Source organism: Sphaerodactylus townsendi, linkage group LG15, assembly GCF_021028975.2.
Source record: "Sphaerodactylus townsendi isolate TG3544 linkage group LG15, MPM_Stown_v2.3, whole genome shotgun sequence".
Taxonomy (NCBI): Eukaryota; Metazoa; Chordata; class Lepidosauria; order Squamata; family Sphaerodactylidae; genus Sphaerodactylus; species Sphaerodactylus townsendi.
The window spans coordinates 39655537-39674904 of record NC_059439.1 but is presented as its reverse complement, the minus strand read 5'-3'; the positions used below and the strand labels follow the sequence as shown (position 1 = coordinate 39674904).

Here is a 19368-nt window from a genome sequence, read left to right as displayed (position 1 = left end):
GGCAAATAAAAATACATATAAATAATAAAAATTAAATAAAGTGCAATCCGGTTAGGAGCATGCCAGTCTGAGACGGCAGGGCACTTGGCACGGGTGCCAGCCCCTCCCTGGGGTACGGGGGAGCGGACTGTGGTGCGCTATAGGGAATAGCCAGCTGCCTTTACCTCCCCCCCTCCTCCCACAGGAAACCCGTCCCTTTCCTAGTAGCACAAAGTGGCGCCATTCACTGCATGGGAGTCCAGCCTCCGAGAAGCCCTTGACCAGCAGAGGGTGGCACATTGCCATCTCGAAGCAGCTGCCCCTCCGCTTCTTGTGATAGCACTACATCAGCAGGGGTGGGGGGGCTGCTCTGGACTGTGGCCTCACTTGCAAGCCCAGGGAGAACGGAGACAAGCGATGAGGAGGAGTAAAGGACACAGATGTATTTCTTTCGCTCCCAGCCTCAACTCAAAGAGAATGTGGGGAGAGGAATAAACAGGAAGAGCAATGTGGACTGCAGGGAAGGTAGAAGAGGATCTATGGGAGGGGGGGGCTTTGGGCCTCCAAACACGGGTTTTGGGGGGTGGGGGAGCTTCTGCAGAGCTGCATCGGGCTCTCCATGCAACTGCACAATCCTTTGCAAGACTGCAGCCCCTCCCTCCCCAGAGGAACATGGGGGGGGGTGACTGAACTCCCAGATGGGGAGCAGCAGGAAGGGGCTGCCAATACCTTGGGAAGGCATGCTGCAGTGTGCTGGGGGGGGGGGGCTTCCCTGCCCCTGTCACGTGACGGGGGCCACCACCAGCACTTTGCACTCGCGTTTGGCTATTTTGTCAAGGGAAAGAGCGGTCTTGTCGGGGGGCAAGTAAAGGGGTCGGCCAACGGGGGAGCCCACGGGCGGCGTGATGGCTCGGCGCTCCATGACGCTGCCTGACCTGGTTGGGAAGAGGAGAGACAGATCCTGCTCAGGGGGAGGGAAGCCAGGCCACCCCTGCCCCCTCCCTGAACGCCAAGCCCCAGGGGACGTCCCTCCCCCTTCCAGCCTCTCTCACTCACCTCATGAGGTGCCCTCGTGCGGGCTGTTGGTGCGAGAAGCTCTGTGAGCGGCCCAGGCTGGCCTGGTGGCGCTCCACCAGCTCCCGGACAGCAGGGCTACTGGGGCTGCTCTTGCGGGAAACAGGCCGGGCCTCGGGGGGCGGGTTGGAGATGCTGGCGGTGAACTGGAGCTTCAGCTTCATGTGTTGGGACAGCTTAAAATTGCCGAAAGGTGGGCCGAGAGAACAAGCCCACAGTCCAGATTCGCCACAGGGCCAGGAGTGTTCCCGCCATCCCTCAGAGCACCCGTTCCAATTCACACCCAAGTCCAGAAGGGTTCTGTGGAACGGGGCTCCAAGCAGAGTTTTGCCGGCCCTCTTCCCAGAGCGGAGGCAGCCCCTGGACGGTGCGTCTGCACTTGCAGTATGAGGTCCAAATTGGGCCCCGCCCACCCACTTGGACTGTGAAGGACAGAAGCCCCCCCCCCCCCCCCCGAGTTCAAAGCCAGGGGAGCGGGTGGGCTCTTTACCTCGTAGAGGCCAGCCCGCAGGGCCTGGAACGTGACGCAGAAAGTGCGGGCGCTGCCTTTGCGAGAGTAGCCCAAGTTGTTGAGGGGCGTGTGGCAGACGATGGAGTCCTGGCTGTCGTGGACCGCCCGCCGTTCTGCACAAGAAAGCGTCTTGCCTGAAGGAGCAAAGGGCAAGGCTGCCGTAGGCAGCAGAGGGAAGGCACGGTTGGCCAGCTGGTTGCTCAGGCTGGGGCCACCCAAATGCCTCCGGGGGGTGGAGGGCACAGGAGAGAGGCGTCCCACCCTCTTCCAGTGGCTCTAGAACACGGCTCTTTTGTCCCAAGGTTTCTGGGGCGCTCTCTTTTTGCTCCACCCTAACAGCTGAGGGCACCATGTAGTGGAAGCCCCATCTCTCCTCCTCCTCCTCCCAGCTGAGCTGGTGCCCTTTGCCCCCCTCCCCCACTACTGACCAGCAGCTGTACTTTCTGGCGTCCACACCAGTCGCACAGCCAGGAAGTCCTGCAGGTTGTTGATGAGGGTGTAGGTGACCGTGAAGCGGCGGTGCAGGGTCACCGGAGACTCACACTCGGCCATCATCACAAAGTGCGGGCGGGCCAGGCGGATGCTGGGCAGCCTGCAGGAGACAGGGAGAGATACAGACCCTTGGGAGGAGGAGGGGGCGGAGCTGCTTTGCATTCAGGTGGTCCCAGGTTCTATTCTTGGTAGCATGTCCTGTTCAAAAAGGGATTATGGGAAAGACCTCTCTTCCGAGGCAGAGAAAGACTGCTGGCAGTGGGAGCAGTTTCCTGGGGGTTTTTTTTGGGTGGGTGGGTGGGGAGGGAACTGTCTTACTGCAGCACCAGAAATGCTACCAAGCCACTTAGACCTTCTTGCCAACCCGAGAGGAAGGTGGATGCTACTCCCCCTGTCCCCACACTTCAACCTTCCTTTGGAAGGCAAGGAAAAGGCTCCTGGCTCACCATCACAAAGAGGCCAGCCAGCTGTGGGCCAGTCAGACCCCTACACCTGCGGTACTAGCTCCACACTCAGAACTAAGGCAGCACAGAGGAAGTGGGGGAAAAGACACCCCGTTCCTCACCAGCCTCTCATACCGGCTGTTCTCCCAGCTTGGATGCACAAAACCTTGAACCCAAATTTCTTCGTCACGCCGTAGGGTGAGCAAGACCCATCATCCTTTGCACCTGCTCTGCGGAAAGACTAGCATGACTTCCCAGGCAGCCGCCAGTCCCCTTCTTAATCCTGTTTTAAATGTTTGGCTGCACTGAAGAGGAGTTCCAAGTAAGCCACATACATTTTAAATCCTGTTAAGGTTCACATTACTGAATTAATGAAGTCAGCGTACACACAAGTCAATTAATGCTGCCAATTCAGGCAAGTAATTCATGAATTTCCGAGGTCGCCTTAACTGAGCGCGTGGCCAGCACACCCGAGGCTCAGAGTTGTGGCTTGTGGTTTCCTAGCAATAGATTCTTGAAAGAGATGAAAGAGGAAAACTAACCCAGGAGAGAGCAGGAAAAATGCCCCTCAGAAGCTCCAGCGTCAGTTTTCTAGGGGCTCGGCACGCTGCAGCCCCAAAGTGTTTCCCAGCCCTACCCAATACCTCTGCATCAGCATTTCCACCCATCACAGTGAAATTGCAAAGTTAAAGGCCTACACTGTGCCAAAATGCAATCAGGCAGAAATGGGGGCTGGAAGGACCTAAGAACTCATGTGTAGAACATCACTTGGCGACATCGTTTCTGCAAAGTCTCCAGGAGGCGAGGCGCTGGCAGTACTTGGCCTCCGTCTTTCTGGTGGTGTGAGATTCGACTGCGGAGCGGCTCCCAGAAAAACGACAGGGTGAACCTGAGCCTGCGGAGCGACTCTCACCTGTAGTGAGTATGGATCCGGGTGGTGAATGGCAGTTTGGGGGTTGACCACTGAACCACAGCAATGAGGGGGACTTCCAGGCCCTGCAAAGGGAAGGCAAGAGTGACTGACAGGCACCCCCCACTCCACTCTGGATGCCTGTAGACCCCTCTCCCTGCCTCCTAGCCAGCCACAGGCCAGCCTCTTTGGCACTTTCTGTGAAACACAGTACCTAGAGGGTTAAATGGCAAAGAGTTAACCAGCCCAAAGGGAACCTTGGAAAGGCAGGGGTCAGGCTGGCTGGGAAGAGAGAGACCTTTGAGGGACACTGCCCTTCCCCCTGCACCCCCCCCCCTTCAGTACTGTTAAGCTGACCCTTGCTGATTCAGCCAAGAGCATTGGGGTTACCATGGGGTTACTGTTGGAGAAGCAAAGTAATGTATCTGCAGAAAAGACTGCCTTCCAACTCAGTCTCGCCTGGAAGACAGTTGCTCTCCCTTGACACGGCCAGCCTGGCCACTTGGATCCATGCCACGGAATCATTGAGGCTAGACCACGGTAATGCACCCAAAGTTAACTTGAAGCCTCTAGTTGGTTCAGACGCTGCAGGTCAGCTATTATTGGGAGCTAGATGGAGCAAACATATCAGGGGGCCTCCAAGTGGCATCGTGGCACCTTTTTGGAAAGTGGGTGGGGCCAAGTAGGGCTGACTGGAGATTATGAAGATTTTTAAAAACGCTGCTTTAGCAGCAGCTGCCACCACAGCACTAGGATCTTCATTGTGAGACTGAAGCAGCTATTTTGTGCACGTGCCCACCATGCTGTGTCCAAATGTCACATGTGCCTGCAGGCCTAAAAATGTTACGGACCCCCGATGCATATTATTCCCATTCCACAGTCAGTCCATTGGCTGCCCATCACTTATCAGGGTCTGTTCAAGGCGCTGACCGGCACATACAGAGGTCTTCATGGCCTTTGTACCTCTTACCTGCTGGGCCGTGTCTCCTGCTATGTTCTACCAGGGCAGCTTCACTCATCCGAGCAGGACTTGGTGCTGGTGCCCCCCCCCCCCCCCGCCTTGTGAAATGGTCAGGCAGAGGCCAGGAAAGCTGGTTGGCTCTCTGCCAATTATGAATTATTCTGAATTATTCAAGAAGACTTTTTTTTACAGAGGTATTAGAATTAAAACATAACAAAACAGTTTAGAAAGATACTTGGGTAAAGGTTTAGGGACTGTGCTGTCTAGTACTGTGTATCAAGTATGCTGCCTCTGTTGCTGTGAGGAGGATTATGCAATATAACGTTTGCATCACTTAACGCATCATGTCAGCACTTATGCTTTGCTTCGGTGCGATTTCAGATTTCTGGTCGATCCCAATTTTCTACAAACCAACTCCCACATAATAGTTTATTGGATGTCCTATCTTGTTGACTGTATCGACTTTCTCTGCATAATTTGCCTTGAGTCCCAGAGAGAAAGGTGGGCTATAATACCTAGTTAATAAACACTGAACAAGACCCATCAAGAAACCCTCCCTGCCCCCACACACTCACCTCTTTAGTGCTGTGGGGGGGCTGCTCTGGCGCCTGCAACTGGAAGAGGAAATTCTGCTCCTCGAGAGCTCGAAGGGAGCAGGGACAGGCTGAGGCAGCTGAGGGCACACGGCAGAAAGAGGCCATTGAAACTTCGCCCGACTGATGGCTGTGGGGAGGGGCAACAAGTGAGTAAGCGCCCCCAACACATGCAGACACAGTTGCTACCCTTCCCTCGTTCACACCCCACCCCCTCAGCACAACCATATTATCGGGAATTTCACAAAGGCCGATGGCTGAGCATGCAGCTGCAGCACGCCTCTCTCACCGCACACGTTGCCGGGTCTTTCCAGAGGAAATCGCCTTGCCCACCTGCACAGCAGATGATGACCCCTGGCCCCACTCGACCAGAAAGCCCTGCACAGGACTCTGCCAGTCTCCCCTTGTCAGAAGACCTGCCTTCCAGGCCCCCCCGGCCAGCTCCACCGCACTCCTCTGAACTCGCCATGCAGGGAGCTGACTGGCGCAGAACAGAAGGGCTCACCCGGATGTGTGCCTTCCTCTGAGGCAGCCTAAATTGCATCTGCCTTTCTTGCAGCTGCGTCAGTCCCAGGCTGAGAGGGTCAGTCCTCACAGAGATGAAGAGCTGGGAATGGCAGGGCTTTCTTTTGGCTCTTATTATGTTGCTCACTTATTACATGCAATTCGCAACCCTGCCCTCAGGACCGAGCGAGCCCTGGCCTCGGCCTCTTTGCTGAGCAGGCAAGTGGGATGAAGAGTCCATCTCTTCTAGGGTAGCAGCAACCCAGAGGGAAGCTGCAGCTGTGCCTGTGATCCACGGCGTGGCCTGCCCGCATCCCGCACTCCCTCCTCACATTCGCTTGTGTGGGTGTGATGGGAAAGAGGTGGTGGATTTGCACCAGGTACAGGGCAATTTGGGAAGCATTGTGAGTTCAGCAAAGGGGGGGAGGGCTGTGTGGGCGTTTATTGAGAGCGATGAAAAGGGAAGATTGATTGTATGGACTGAAACTCGCTTTGCTGACATACACAACATTTGCCACATTAAAAAAAAACGTTTAAACTCCCTTTCTGCTCATGTGGACATAAAGAGACCTGCAGTATCAGACCCGGGAGGCTGATGCGACCCGAGTTCTCTTTCCATCTGGGGCTAACAAGCCACTTCCAGCCAGCCCAGAGAGGGGGGGCGAGTGCCCTGCCCCTCCCTCCCTCCCTCCCTCCAGGTCTTCCCTGCAACTCAGTGTTGTGGTGGAAGGAGGCCTCTTGGAGCTCCAGCTCCATTCTTCTGCCTAATTCCTCCAGAGCACAGGTGTCAAACTCGCGGCCCTCCAGATGTTATGCACTACAGTTCCCATCATCCCCTGCCAGCATCATGCTGGCAGGGGATGGTGGGAACTGTAGTCCATAACATCTGGAGGGCTGCGAGTTTGACACCTGTGCTCCAGAGGGTCCTTCAATGGTCTGGCCACTCCATTCCCAGCAGATTCCTCTCAGTTAACAAAGGATCTAGTTCTTTGTCATCCCCTCTGAATGGATTCAATACTTTACTGGTGGTACGTTCCGCAATGTTGGAAGCAGTCTAATTAATTAATACTTTTTCATCACAACGGTTATTGTTATAAATGCATCGTTCTACAATGAAGACATTGTTCAGTATTGTATTTCTTGCTCTTACCTTTTTCTTGTTTTTTTTAGTTTAAAAAATGATTTAAAAATTAATTTGCTATTGAACAAATTCCAGCCAAAGTGTTTTTCTGGAATCTTTGCTTTTCAGTGTTTCTTTATATCTGCACTGTATTATTTTCCAGAGTCTGATTTAAAACACTGATCGTCCACACAACGCAGTGGACAGAACTGGACAGAAAGATGAGTTCGGATCCCCACTCTGCCACGGAAGCCGACTGTGTGCCCATGGGCCGGTCATGCGCACTCAACCACTTTGCATTCCCACAGTGGGGGAAAAGGGGGTATCAGTGAAGTGCATGACTGAAGAGCAGGTGCGCTACGGCCAGGCCAGGCCAGGCCATTCCCATCCTATACCTGTACATTAGATTGCTGACACCCTAATGCAGGTGTCTGTTCTTGTCTCTGTTAGTTTCAGCCCAGCTTTTCCAACCTATGAAAATCAACTGGAGCTTCTTCTAGAGGCCTTCCTGCGATTCCTACCCCTCCAACACTCTTATGTTTCATCTGCAAAGGTGAAAAGGGTTCCCCCCCCCCACTCTGCCTCACTGCCATGAATGCTGAAGAGTGGCAGGTGCTGAGCAGCACCCCCACCCCCCAGGTAGATGATGGCCCAGTGAGGGGCCCTCTTGGAAATGGGGGGCTTTCCCAGCTAACACTGAATGTATCTGATGAGGGGGATCATCTGCTTGCTTGAGCAACACCTTGGCGGAAACCAGGCCTACAATCCACTCTGCTAGTAACTGGTCCAGCAGGATTTCCCCTGACAAACCCAGGCAGGATTTCCACCAACCACTCCACTGCTTATAGGCAGAGCCCCCTTTTCAAACGAGTGCCGCATTTGTCCTCGGCTGCTGCAGCCCAGCTGAGCAGTTTGCAGTTGCCCCGTCCTCTTGCTTCGAGTGTGGCAGCTGGATTACTTGTGTGAAGCACTTGGTGCAGACAGGCAAAAGAAGGGTACCTGAGGTTTACCTCCTGTGGTCAGTCCCCCTTCCCTTCCCTTCCCTTCCCTTCCTCAGAGGCACCTGACAGCCACCTTGGCCTGAACATCCTTTAGAAGCAGGAGGTCCTTTGATGCCAACGGGGCAGCTTGAGGCAGCTTGCTGGTGCCAACCAAGAAGCCAAAGTGGCAGGATACCCCAGCCTCACACCGCCGTCTCTTACCAGACATCATCGACCAACAAGACGGACCCATCGGGCATCATGGGAAGGTAGCTGGCGTTGAAGTTGGGCAGAATCCGCACATCCCACACAGAGAGCTCCTCCTGGGAAGCAGCATTCAGAACTGACAGGGCAAATGAAATCGGGGTGAGGACATCAGGCCCCCCTTCCAGAAAAAGGAGCCACATGCCCCCCCAGAGCAATGTCCTTCTGCAGTCAGCCTAGAGCCTCACCAACTGCCCCACCGACTCGGGAGGGGAGGGGGTGTTTGTGGGAACTCCAGACGCACAACTTTCTCCCATCCCCTCTCCCCCCTTCCAGTGCTGCTTGGGGTCTCTCCGAGGCTCAGTGGCCACACAACGGGAGGAGGAAGAGGGCACCTGCATCGGCTTGGGCCACGAGGGGGTGGTCACCAGGAGCCCGGGCAGACTGTGTAGAGGAGCACCCGCCCTCCCCTCCCCCCCACCTGAAACCTCATCCTCGGGACCTCCTTCCCCATTATGCCCCATAGCCTCTCTGCCCCAGCACCTTTCAGGACTGCCAAGTGCTTCCCGGACACGTTGCACGGCTGGCATTTCAGCTCCGGAGGCGGCAGCAGGGTCAGCAGGGTGCTCACTGCAGGGGGGAGGGTTTGGAGAGGCACGAGCGTCAGGCAGAGGAGGGTGGGGGCGCTTGCCCCCCCCCGTCCCGGGCAGCCCTTCCCCGCAGCGCTCTGGGATCACCTTGAGCCTTGAAGGCCCCCTGCTCCTCCCGGAAGGTCTGCGATGGGGCTCGATCCTGCAGGATGCTGAGGTAGCCGCGCTCCCGCACCTCGGCTTTCTCTTGGTCCCGTTTCCAGACGGTCACCACGATCTGCGGGGGGGGGGGGGAGGAGTGGTGGAGGAAGAAGCAGCGCTGGTTGGAAGCCCCCTTCCCCCCCCCCGCCAAGAGAGGACGAGGGAGCGCCGCCGCGCCGCCCTACCTTGGCCTTGACGGTGCTGGGGGGCAGCCTGTCCAGAGCGACGGTCAGCGGGAAGATCACCTCGTCGGTGGAGACAATGGGCTCTTCCAGGGGCACCTGGAGGGGAAGGCGGGGCCGACGGGGCGGCGGCGTCAGGGGGCAGCCTCGCCCCCCTCCTCCCCGCGCCGGCCCCGGATCTCACTTACTCCTGCGGCGGGCCTCTCCGCGGAGCCGTGGCCGTGGGTCAGCAGCGGCGGACAGTCCCGGAAGCGGCTCCCCTCGCCGTCGGCGGAGGCCTCCGGGCCGGCCTCTTCACCGCCGCCCTCCGCGCCGCAGCCGCAGGCGGAGCTGGCGCCGGGGCTGACGCTGGCCAGGGCGGCGAGCGAGGCGGCCAGCTCCCCCCAGGGCGGCCGGGGGCTGCCGGCGGCTCCGGGGCGGCAGCGCAGCACCAGCAAGAAGCGGACCGTCTCGCCCAGGTAGAGGTGGTTCCTGCGCGGCAGGGCGCGGTACCGGCCCGGCTCCGCCACCAGCGCCTCGCGGGCCGGGAAGGGCACCGCCGGGAAGTACATGAAGTAGTCGCATTGCGACTCCATCCCGCCGGGCGGCCGCCCCGCCAAGCGCGGAACCGGCGGCCCAGCTGCTGCGGGGGGTGGGGCCTGGAGCGGAGCCCCGAGCCCGGAGGGCGGGGAGGCCGGTCAGGAAGGCAGGAGCCAGCCCGCCCCACCTCGGCAGCAGGAGGAGGAGCAAGGCCGGGCCGGCAGCGGAGTGCGGAGGAGGAGGAGGAGGAATGCGCGCAGAAACGCGCAGGCGCGCGCGCGCAGCCAGCCCCGCCGGCCTCCAAGCCCCGCCCCTGCGGGGGGGGGTCGCTGGCTCCTTGGAGAGGGGGCTGGGGGTCCTCGGCCGGTCTCATTCCGACCCCGGCAGCCTTCTCTTGAGTTACCTACCTCTCCGCCCCCGCCGCACTGCAGAAGACGGACAGGCTCTATGGGATGGGTACACCCCCCACCCACCCCGAGCAGGCTGCCTCCAGAAACGGGGGGGGGGGGAGCTTCTGCCTCCCCTTCCCCTCACGGTCATTCCGGTTTGGGGGCAGCTGCTGTCCCGGCTTTGGTGCCTGCAGTCTTTCTCAAACGTGGCTGCATCCGATTCTGTTGGAAAGTTTGCAGTTAAAAGTGTTGGACCCAGAAGAAACTGTCGGCTCCTCAGGATGTGCCGCCCCCGGGGGGGGGGGGAGATAAACAGACTGCAGGGGGACGGGGCAGGCAGGAAAGGCCAGCTCTGCCCTTGGGAAATGGGACTCCCGCCCCACGCCACAGCATCCCATTACTGCATGGTTGGGAAGGGGGCATTTATTGAAGGCCCCGCTCTTCTTTGCAGCCTTTACCTTTCCTCAGCCCCGCCCCCCCCCCCCCCCCCCCACACACACCACCTCACCGGCACTGGAGCAATTTTCGGCCTCTGTACAAAAGCAGTCATTAGGAGGAGCCATGAGACCCCCCCCCCACCATTTTGCAATCACTCTGTTGGCTGCCCATCGAGTACTGGAGTCCCTCCAGAGTAGTGGGTGGCATGTGGAAAGCCTGTTGTGGCTTTCGGCCCTTTTCTCTGCTAGTCCACCATGACAGCATCACTCCTCTGAGGGGGCCCCCCTGTCAGTGGGCAGGAGCAAGAACTGGCCCCGTACACCCCCCCCCCACCCAAGGAGGTCAGGAGGGCTCGCACACTGTTTCCCTTCTGCACACTACGAAGACCAGAACTGTTCAGGAGGAGACTTTAATAAAGGTCGTGTGACTCAAGAGAACGGACCGTGGATGAGGCTGCTGTGCCCAGTGACCACCAGTGTCCATTTGCCGTGTGGATTGTCCAGCTCTCGCTGCACGTGACGGTCCATTTTCTGCACCATCTAACATATTGTGTCTAATTCTGTATGAGTCCAGCTTTTTGTAGTTCCCATTCCTATTACAACGTTTATTAGATGCTTCAGCCTATTGACTGCATTGACTGACACTGTGTGATGTGCCTTGAACATCAAGGGAAAAGACAGCCTTTAAATAAAGCCAAGAATAACAAGGGGGCCGGTGTGGCTCAGGGGTCTGTTCCCATTACTATAGTAAGTGTGCCCCCAACAGCATTCACCAAAATATGGACCGAAAAATCACGCGACACATGTGTGCTGCACAGTGGTTTGTGTATATTACAAATATTTTTTCAGTGTATAAACATACATAAAATGCAATTGCTATTACTAAATCTTTACTCTCATTACAAATATCTCCAATGGGAGAACTTCAGTAACACCGATGCAGTCAAACAACCTCCTTCAATGTTATCAACACAGTTCACCTCAATAAAGGCTTATAACCTCATCTGTTGTCTCTTGTCATAGATCAGTGGTGGCGAACCTTTGGTACTCCAGATGTTATGAACTACAATTCCCATCAGCCCCTGCCAGCATGGCCAATTGGTCATGCTGGCAGGGGCTGATGGGAATTGTAGTTCATAACATCTGGAGTACCAAAGGTTCGCCACCACGGTCATAGATGTTATACTTCAAATTGGTGACTGAGTAATTGTCTTTAAATTCATGAATTATTTTCTTTCAGATGTAAACACGATCACCATTTTCATGAATGGATGCATTCATGTGATTTTTCAGTCACGTGATTTTTCAGTCCGTATTTGGTGTCTGTTCCTGTTACCCCAATAACTTCTTCAGCTGGGGGGGCCTCGCTGGAACAGTCCTTTGTCCTGCGCAGCGTCTGGCTGTTGTTGCTGCCCTCCTTTGGCAAACTACATTTGTGAAGGGGGCCCCATCCACGCCCCCACCCCTGGCACTGGCACAGCTGGCTGGCAAAGCAGGTGAGTCTCCCCTTGGCATGCCGGAGGTTCAATATCTGGCAGCATCTCTTGTTGAAAAGGCCAGGTGGGAGGTGAGGTGAAAGCCCTCTGCCTGAGAGGCCGGGGAGGGAGGGAGGGGGGCCTTCCAAGCAGAGTGAATTGATTCTGATGGGGCAGCTGGCCTGATTCAGTATAAAGCAGTTCCTTTGTGGCTCCGGGAAGGTGGCGGGTGGAGGAGGAGGGACACACAGCACATGGGCAAATCCAGCTTCCTGAGTGGCTGCCAGTCAGTTCAGAAGGCCAACCAGCAGCATTCAGAACTGTCCCCCTTGTTTGCAGAGAGCAGGAAAGGGCACGTGCTGCGGAGGGTGTGCTTTTGTGTCTGGGGCGCTCTCACAGGGCGAAGAGGACCCAAGGAAAGAAGGCCGTGCTAGAACTGCATCATGGCTTGTGCCGACGACGTCTTGCAAAAGGAGGGTTGGGTGGACAGTGGTGAAGATGGCAGCAGAGAAGAGATGGTCTCCGGGGAAGGGAGAAAGCGAGCAAGAAGGCGGCCAAGCGTTATTACTGGAAGAAGCAGTCCAGCCTCGGCTTACCTTGCTTCTGTGAGCCCAACTTCTGCATGTTCCGAGTCCCAACACTGGAGGGCAGCCAGACCAGCTCCATCCCAGTCTGGTAGCGCTTAGGAGACTGACAAGGGCCTTAGGGTATGACCTGTCCAGAGCCAACACTCCCTCTGCCAGGTTTGAAACCTCTGTCTCTTGAAAGTTCATCGTTGGTCCCTCAGGTGCTCCTGGACTCAAATCCAGAAGTCCCAATGCAACAGAGAGCTGATTGGGTGGGGATGATGGAATATCAACTGTGAATTCCGCTTCTGGCTACCCCTGCCTGCAAGGAAATGGGTCTGGTGACCACTTGCTTCCCGGAGGTCCCAGCGCCTGACATTTTCAGAAATGAGTGTCCACTTTGCACCTGGGGGGCATTTCATTTCAGCTCCGCACGGGGACTGTGTGCCTTCCACAGGCACCTCACTAGCCTGCCATGCAGGGCCTCTCCTCACTGGTAGAGTGTGGCTAAATGCTTCTTCCCAGCACAGCTTCTGGAATCAACAGCCAACAACTCTCATCTGCTTAGCTTCCTGTTTTCAGATGTCATGGCAAACTGGATTCAAGGTTTCCCACACTCGGGAGGTTTTAGTGCCCCTCTGCTGGGGTGGGATGGGTGTGTGTGTGTGTGTGTGTTAGTCCATGCATAGCAGCCATCATCAGTTGGAAGGCACCATACAGGCCATCTAGGAGCATCAGTGGCGTAGGAGGTTAAGAGCTCGTGTATCTAATCTGTAGGAACCGGGTTTGATTCCCAGCTCTGCCGCCTGAGCTGTAGAGGCTTATCTGGGGAATTCAGATTAGCCTGGGTACTCCCACACATGCCAGCTGGGTGACCTTGGGCTAGTCACAGTTTCCCGGAGCTCTCTCAGCCCCACCTGCCTCACAGGGTGTTTGTTGTGAGTGGGGAAGGGCAAGGAGATTGTCAGCCCCTTTGAGTCTCCTGCAGGAGAGAAAGGGGGGGGATATAAATCCAAACTCTTCTTCTTCTTCTAGTGCAACCCCCAGCTGAAGGCAGGATCAGCCTGGAGCACCCCAGACAACTGTTTGTCCTGCTGCTGCTGGAAGGCTGCCCGCGAGGCAGTCACCCCCTCCCCCGGCAGCCCACCCCGCTGCTGAAGTACTCTCACCAGAAAGAATTATGAACAAACCAAGGTTTCATTAGAACACCACAAGTCGATGCACACGGACCCTGCCAGAGCATTGCCAGGCAGATTCCTGCAGAGCACCCACCGTGACCACGAGCAGGCACAGCAGAGCTCCCCGCCTCTGCCTGCCGATGCCACCGGCTTGTCCGGGCTACCTCGCTGCCCTGGGCTGGGAGCTGTTGCGTTGGAAGGATGCAGGAAACTGTTTGGCATCTAAAAGGTCCTTGTATTGGAGCTCAGGGGTAACCATGCGCTGGCACACCTCCTGATCTTTGGGTGCCAGGCCCGGCTGCAGGGCATAGCCTAGGATTGGGGCCTGCCCAAACTGGAATGGGCGAATGCGCTTGTCAGTAATCTGTCCGGGTTCCAGAGGGCCCCCGTTCTGCAAACAGTGTTGCATCAGCTGTGCCCGGTGCTTCTGGAGCATGGCCGTTTCCCGGGCCATGCGTGCATAGCCAAAGTTCTCCACACGGGCCCAGAAGGTGCGGTTGAAGTGGGCGTAGAGGTGCCAGTCAAGGTAGTTCCAGGCCCGCAGTCGGGCAGCATTGCTGGGCTCCAGCGTGTACACGGATTCAGGGCTACGGAGGTTGTGGCGGAATGCCACCACGTCATCCAGAGTCCAACACAGGGCATGGCGCAAGAGAACCAGGGACTCGTCCATGTGTTCTGTTAGGAGCACAAGATGAAAAATGCGCTCCAGTTCTTCAAGAGCAGCGTCAATTGAGGCTGGGCTGTGGCTTGCAGGTGGATCCAGGCCAAAGTCAAACCAGAGCAGGTTGCGGGCATAGTGGTTGCCTCGTTCACCAGGCTGGTAGAAGCGGTGCGGGGATGCTAGAAACTCAGGAAGAGTGCCAGCGCGGTGGAAAGCAGGTGCTACACCCCGGTAATAAGAGAAGGCCGATTCTGCCAAGGCCACTGGGTCTCGCACAACGGAGAAGTAGAAACTGTCTGGGTGCACCACTTTTTGGACCTGAGGCAGAAGACACAGAATGAGCTCCGTGAGGTAGGAAAACAGCGTGCAGGACACAGGAAAACTCTGTGCTACATTTTCACCCTTCCCCTCTGGAGCTCTGGGCAGTGTTCATGGTTCTCGCCTCTCCGTTTTACTCTTTTTTTAAAAAAATAATGTTTATTAAATTTTTCATATAACACATTAACATAGAAATCCTCTCCGTTTTACTCTTCACCACAACTGTGAGGGACAGGTTAGGCCAGTGGTGGCGAACCTTTGGCACTCCAGATGTTATGGACTACAATTCCAATGCTGGCAGGGGCTGATGGGAATTGTAGTCCATAACATCTGGAGTGCCAAAGGTTCGCCACCATGGGGTTAGGCTGAGAGTGTGTGACTGGGCCAAGGATTTGAACTTGGGTCTTTCAGCACTTAGCTGGACATCCAAACTGCTACAGAACTCTGACGGACAGGCAGAATATAGCAGCGCCTCACTGACCAATAAGAGGGAGGCTTGCCCCCTTTATGTCCTTGCCAGACACACTCCCCCAGAGGCTGGAATGCACACCACCCTTAGCTTTAAAAGGGGCTTGGATAGATTTATGGAGGAGAAGTCAATCTCTGGCTACCAATCTTGATCCTCCTTGATCTCAGATTGCAAAAGCCTTAGCAGACCAGGTGCTTGGGAGCAGCAGCAGCCACAGAAGGCCCTTGCTTTCACCTCCTGCATGTGAGCTCCCAAAGGCACCTGGTGGGCCACTGTGAGTAGCACTAGATGGACTCTGGTCTGATCCAGCAGGCTCTTTCTTATGTTCTTATGTTCACCCGCTAGAACTGTCGGTGATGCTACATGGCTCCTCCTGCTGGCCGTGCTGTCCCCTGGAGTGGTGAGCAGGGATTGGACCCCTGAGGCCCTGGCTCTCCCCCTCGGGGCCCTTCTGTTGTTTGCTGTCCCTGAACACTGCAGGGTTTGTCCCCTGCGAACAAGTGTGGAACTCGGAATTCAGCTTTCTGGGAACCAGAGATGTCGTTCACTCAGAGAAGGACCAATGTCTCACTCTTGTGGCTGCATGGAGAACTCCTAGAAAGCAGGATGGGGGCAGATTTGTGGTGGTCAAAGACCAGGGGAGGAGCTCTCGGCCCACTGGAGCAGAGGCTGCAAATGCTCCGGGCCAAACCTCCCATTCCCCGGGCGGGCGGCGGAGGCCCTGGCTCCCCTGCCTCAAAGCCTCTCACTCTGCTCCCACCACAGTAGCCACCCGCCCGCCCCACGCACCTCCAGCAGGTTGAAGCGCATGTGGTGGCACAGGACGTCGAAGGGGCGCCCCTTGGGATGCCACCCTTTGACCCGCCGTGCCTGGAAAGGGTTGGGGTAGCTGAACTGGTAGCGGGCTGGTAGAGCAAAGCGCAGCCCCCAGGAGTCCCCAAAGCGATGCAGAAGGTTGACGATGGTGCTGCTGCCGGTCTTGTGGGTCTTGAGGAAGACCAGGTGCTTGCGGGGCTGGCACGGGGGGCTCGGGCTGGGGAGGGCTTCCTCCTCCCTGACCTCCTTGGCTTCTGCTGGAGGGGCCCAAGGAACGGGAAGCAGCCTGAAGGGGAAGAGCAGGGGTGGGTCAGCAAAAGGGCCCCCCTGACTGGGGGAAGCAGAGCTCAGATCAGCCCCCTCCTGCTCCCCTCTCTCAACACACCACCAGGTGGCCCTTCTGAGCATCTCCCCTGAGCCACGGGTGAGGGGGCGGGGCAGAGTTACCTCTTCTGCAAGGAGACTCCCCAGAGCTGGATGGTGAAGCCAATTGTCATGCAGACGGCCAGGGCAGCCCAGAGCACCTGGAAGCCGCCACATCCAAAGAGGACCCTCATCCTTCTGCTGAGGAGGGGGGCAGAGAAGGCGCGGACAAGAGGGGGCACGTGATTAATAAAGAGCCTCGCAGAAGTGCTAACGGAAACTCCCCACCCCCTTGGAGAGAGTCCTGCTGGGCCTTCACTCCAGACCCAGCTCCCCCTGCCCTGCCCCACCCCAGAGGCCAAGTCCATGGTCTGGAGCATGGGCAGACCTGGCCCTCAAGCTGTCGCATGTGGGGCTTTGAGGATCAGCTCTTCTTGGGCTGGAGGAAGCCCCCTCCACCTGGGAAGAGCACGTAGCCCATGCTCAGAGGCACTTTTGGCACCACTGGAGGATTCCTCCCTTCTAAAAGAGGCCTGGACCAGACCCCTAACCCCATGTATACCCCCCCCCACCAGCCAGCCCACCATTCCTGCTGCCCCGTGGCTTCCTCCTGAGTTGCCTGGAGAACTCTGAGGAGTGTGGAGACTCTCAGCAGCCGCACCTTGGAGCGTGGCCTCAAGACGGGTGTGGAGGCCAGGGCCAAGTCCAGGAGTGTTGCAGGTAAGCAGAGGCAGCCTGCCCCTCCTCATCCTGCCCCACACCGGTCACTTTCCCCTGTGTACACAGCCCAGCCCAGCAGCCTAGGGCACTAACTGGGAAAGACAGGAAGAGGAAGAGTCAGCAAGACACAGATGGAGAGTTGGAAGCAGCAGACACAAAGCACACCCCCATCCCAGAGATCAGGGGGCTGTGGGGAAGAGCCCCCCCAGGACACACTCACGCACGCACACACACACACACCACAAAGCACAACACCTCTGGCTTGGCCATCTCCTCTACAGCCGTGGCCCCCACCTCTCCTTGCCCCACCAGACTCCCCCAGGCAGCAGAAGGGGAGGGGGGTTCCTAGCTGGCAGGACTGGGGGCTGGACCCCTGCCCAGAATGGCCAGCTCTCCTGCACCTGCCCTGGGGTTTCCAGGGGACTCGCTGGAGGAAGGTGCCGGCCTGGCCAGGATCAACGCTGCAGAAGGGGGGAGGTCCTTCTGGGCCCGCACTTACCTGCGCAGGTGGCCCAGGGAAGGGCCTACCGCGCCCCCGGACAGAGTGTCCCTCGCACCGCTTGGTCAGCACCTAGCACAGAGGGGAGGGCACAGGGGAGAGGGTAAACAGGGCCGGGTTGCGGGTAGGACCCAAAGAGCAGCAGGTGGAAAGGGGGCGGGAGGCAGCCCCTGTCCGGAGGGGCCGAGAGTCGCTTTGGCCAGGATTGGCAAGGGGCGCCCCGTGGACCCTCCGCAGCGAGCGGGCCGCCGTCTCTGGCTGTGCTTCGGCGCCTCCCCCCTACCTCGCCGCGGGCCACCGGGCCAAGCAGCTGTCCCAGCCGCAGGGGCAGCCGCCTCCGGAACCGGCGGAGCTGTTGCGAGCTGCCCGCTCCCGCGGGGCATGTGCAGAGTGCCATGCCTCCACCGCTGCCGCCTGGCGAGCCTGTCGGGCGCTCGAGAGCCCGGCTCCACTCGCTGCCCCTCCTGGCCGCTCCCTCCCAGAACTTTGATGCTCCTGCTGGCTCTGTCAACACGCGGGCTGCAAGCCGCCGCCCGAGGTATCTTTGGTGGTGGGGGGGGGGGGGGGCTGCAATACCGCAAATCGGCTGCCCCCCCATCCCAGATCGGAGTGGCTGAGGGAGAAAGTGGCATCAGCAGCACTCCCCGACAGTTCGAGAGGGGTTTTTTTTTTGTGGGGAGGGGACGACACAAACTCCCCCCTACCTGACAAGGGGTCCGTTAGCAGCCGCCTAGCAGCAGCAGCAGCAGCAGCAACTTCATCGCCGGGGAGTCGGCCCGGCAGTCCCCTCCTCCCCTCCCCTCCCCCTCCCTTTGTTCCTCAGCCCCCCCTTCCCCCCGCTTCTCTCGAACTTTTCTTCGCCGCGCGCGCGCGCGCACCCGCCCCTCCTCCCGCGCCCACCCGCCCGCCCGCCCGCCCGCCCCCCTCCTTGACCCAACTTCTGGCTCCTCTCCCCGTCTTGTCCCGCCTCCCCGCCCGGCTGCGGCCTCGCTCCGCGGGGAGGCGAAGAAACCCGCCCCGGAGAACCACGGGGCCGCCCGCCAGCCGCCTCCCCGCCAGGCCGAGCTCCAGCCAGCCCAGAGGCGAAGGGGGGCGGCCGAGCTTGACTTCTGCAACAGGACCCTGCATCTCAGTGGCCCCCCGCCCCCCCTCGCCCAGAAGCCAATGCGGGGCTGCTGGGCGCGGGGGGGGGGCTTTTCGGCCCTCTCGGGCTGTTCCGTGGCTGGCGTGCACTGTGCACACGCAAACAGTCTTTGCGGGACAGACGCGCCAGAGGAACCCGGCGCGCTACAGGCTGCCGCCGCCCACACTTGCGACGCCCGCCGTCTCCTCGGAAGCAAGCAGCCGGCCGGCCACGCTGGCATCTCATGGGCAGGCTCCGGGGCTGCTGTTTTCCTGGGGCACGAAGCAAACCGTCCGGCCCTCCGCGCCCTTGCTCAGGCGCAGCTGGAGGCTACCGGGGGGGGGGTTGGGGGGAGGGAAGGCCGCGGGGCCGCCTGGGGGACCCCCCCCCCATCCGCTGGGTACAAGGCCGAGCGTTCCCCAGGCGGCTTCTGTGGGCTTCGGCCGGCCCGAAGTAACAGGTCGGGCAGCGCGGTGGGGCTGCTGCTCTTCCAGAGACAGGATCGCGCGCAGAGCGTCAGCCGGATGGCGCGCACGCTCTGGCCCTTCTCCTCGCCCAGTCCGGCAGCTTCCTCCGCCGGCGCAATGCCAGTTTAGCCTGCCCGGAGCATCGGGTTCGGATCAGCCGGAGCAGAAGGCAGGCAAACACAGGCCCCTTTGTCCGGCTTTGTCCTGGGAGCTGGACAGCAGGGGTGGCTCTGGCTGAGCAGCCGGATCTGGTTCAAAAGCGGCGACAGCGGGGGTGAGGGAGGGGGGCGGAACCCTGTATCCCAGCCGGGCCAGATGCCCCCCTCTTCTTGCCTGTCACCGTGGTCAGGATGAAGCCTGCATGTGGCTGGGGCCCACTGCCCTGCAGGGCAACCCTACACCAATCTCCCCCCCCCCATTGTCCTCCTCGGAGCCCCCACAGGGATTGAAGCACCAGGGGAGGCTCAGCTGGTGCAGGTGGTCAGAGGAGGAGTTCGCAGGCCTGGCCTCGGTCTCTGCAACCAAGTAGCCGCTCCCCTTGGCCTCTGGCAGGGCACAGTCCTCCTTGGCAGGTGGGCAGCAGGGAGAGATGGGCTTGGGGCCGGAAGTTAGGCCTCTGAGTGC

At 58.6% G+C, this 19368-nt stretch overlaps 2 protein-coding genes across 7 annotated transcripts; both read right to left on the bottom strand.

The window, feature by feature from the left end:
• Positions 1-561: 561 nt before the first annotated feature.
• TRAPPC14 (trafficking protein particle complex subunit 14) lies at positions 562-9636 on the bottom strand. 3 transcript variants are annotated; one of them, XM_048517408.1, is made up of 11 exons: positions 8933-9636; positions 8748-8843; positions 8509-8638; positions 8315-8401; positions 7790-7910; positions 4946-5093; positions 3413-3495; positions 1993-2156; positions 1544-1719; positions 1036-1229; positions 562-914 (listed from the first exon to the last, which is right to left on the bottom strand). In XM_048517408.1, exons 1-11 carry the CDS (start codon positions 9317-9319, stop codon positions 761-763), a joined length of 1740 nt encoding a protein of 579 aa, XP_048373365.1. In that variant the 5' UTR covers positions 9320-9636; the 3' UTR covers positions 562-760. The 3 variants fall into 3 exon arrangements, with proteins under 3 accessions (XP_048373365.1, XP_048373366.1, XP_048373367.1); XM_048517409.1 differs by having other exon boundaries at positions 1544-1698; positions 8933-9635; XM_048517410.1 differs by having other exon boundaries at positions 1544-1677; positions 8933-9633.
• A 3672-nt stretch (positions 9637-13308) lies between these two features.
• GAL3ST4 (galactose-3-O-sulfotransferase 4) lies at positions 13309-18006 on the bottom strand. 4 transcript variants are annotated; one of them, XM_048517412.1, is made up of 5 exons: positions 17859-18006; positions 17155-17226; positions 16020-16136; positions 15546-15858; positions 13309-14287 (listed from the first exon to the last, which is right to left on the bottom strand). In XM_048517412.1, exons 3-5 carry the CDS (start codon positions 16127-16129, stop codon positions 13469-13471), a joined length of 1242 nt encoding a protein of 413 aa, XP_048373369.1. In that variant the 5' UTR covers positions 16130-16136; positions 17155-17226; positions 17859-18006; the 3' UTR covers positions 13309-13468. The 4 variants fall into 4 exon arrangements, with proteins under 4 accessions (XP_048373369.1, XP_048373370.1, XP_048373371.1 ...); XM_048517413.1 differs by having other exon boundaries at positions 16020-16133; XM_048517414.1 differs by lacking the exon at positions 17155-17226 and having other exon boundaries at positions 16020-16133; positions 17859-17989.
• Between the last annotated feature and the right edge of the window lie 1362 nt (positions 18007-19368).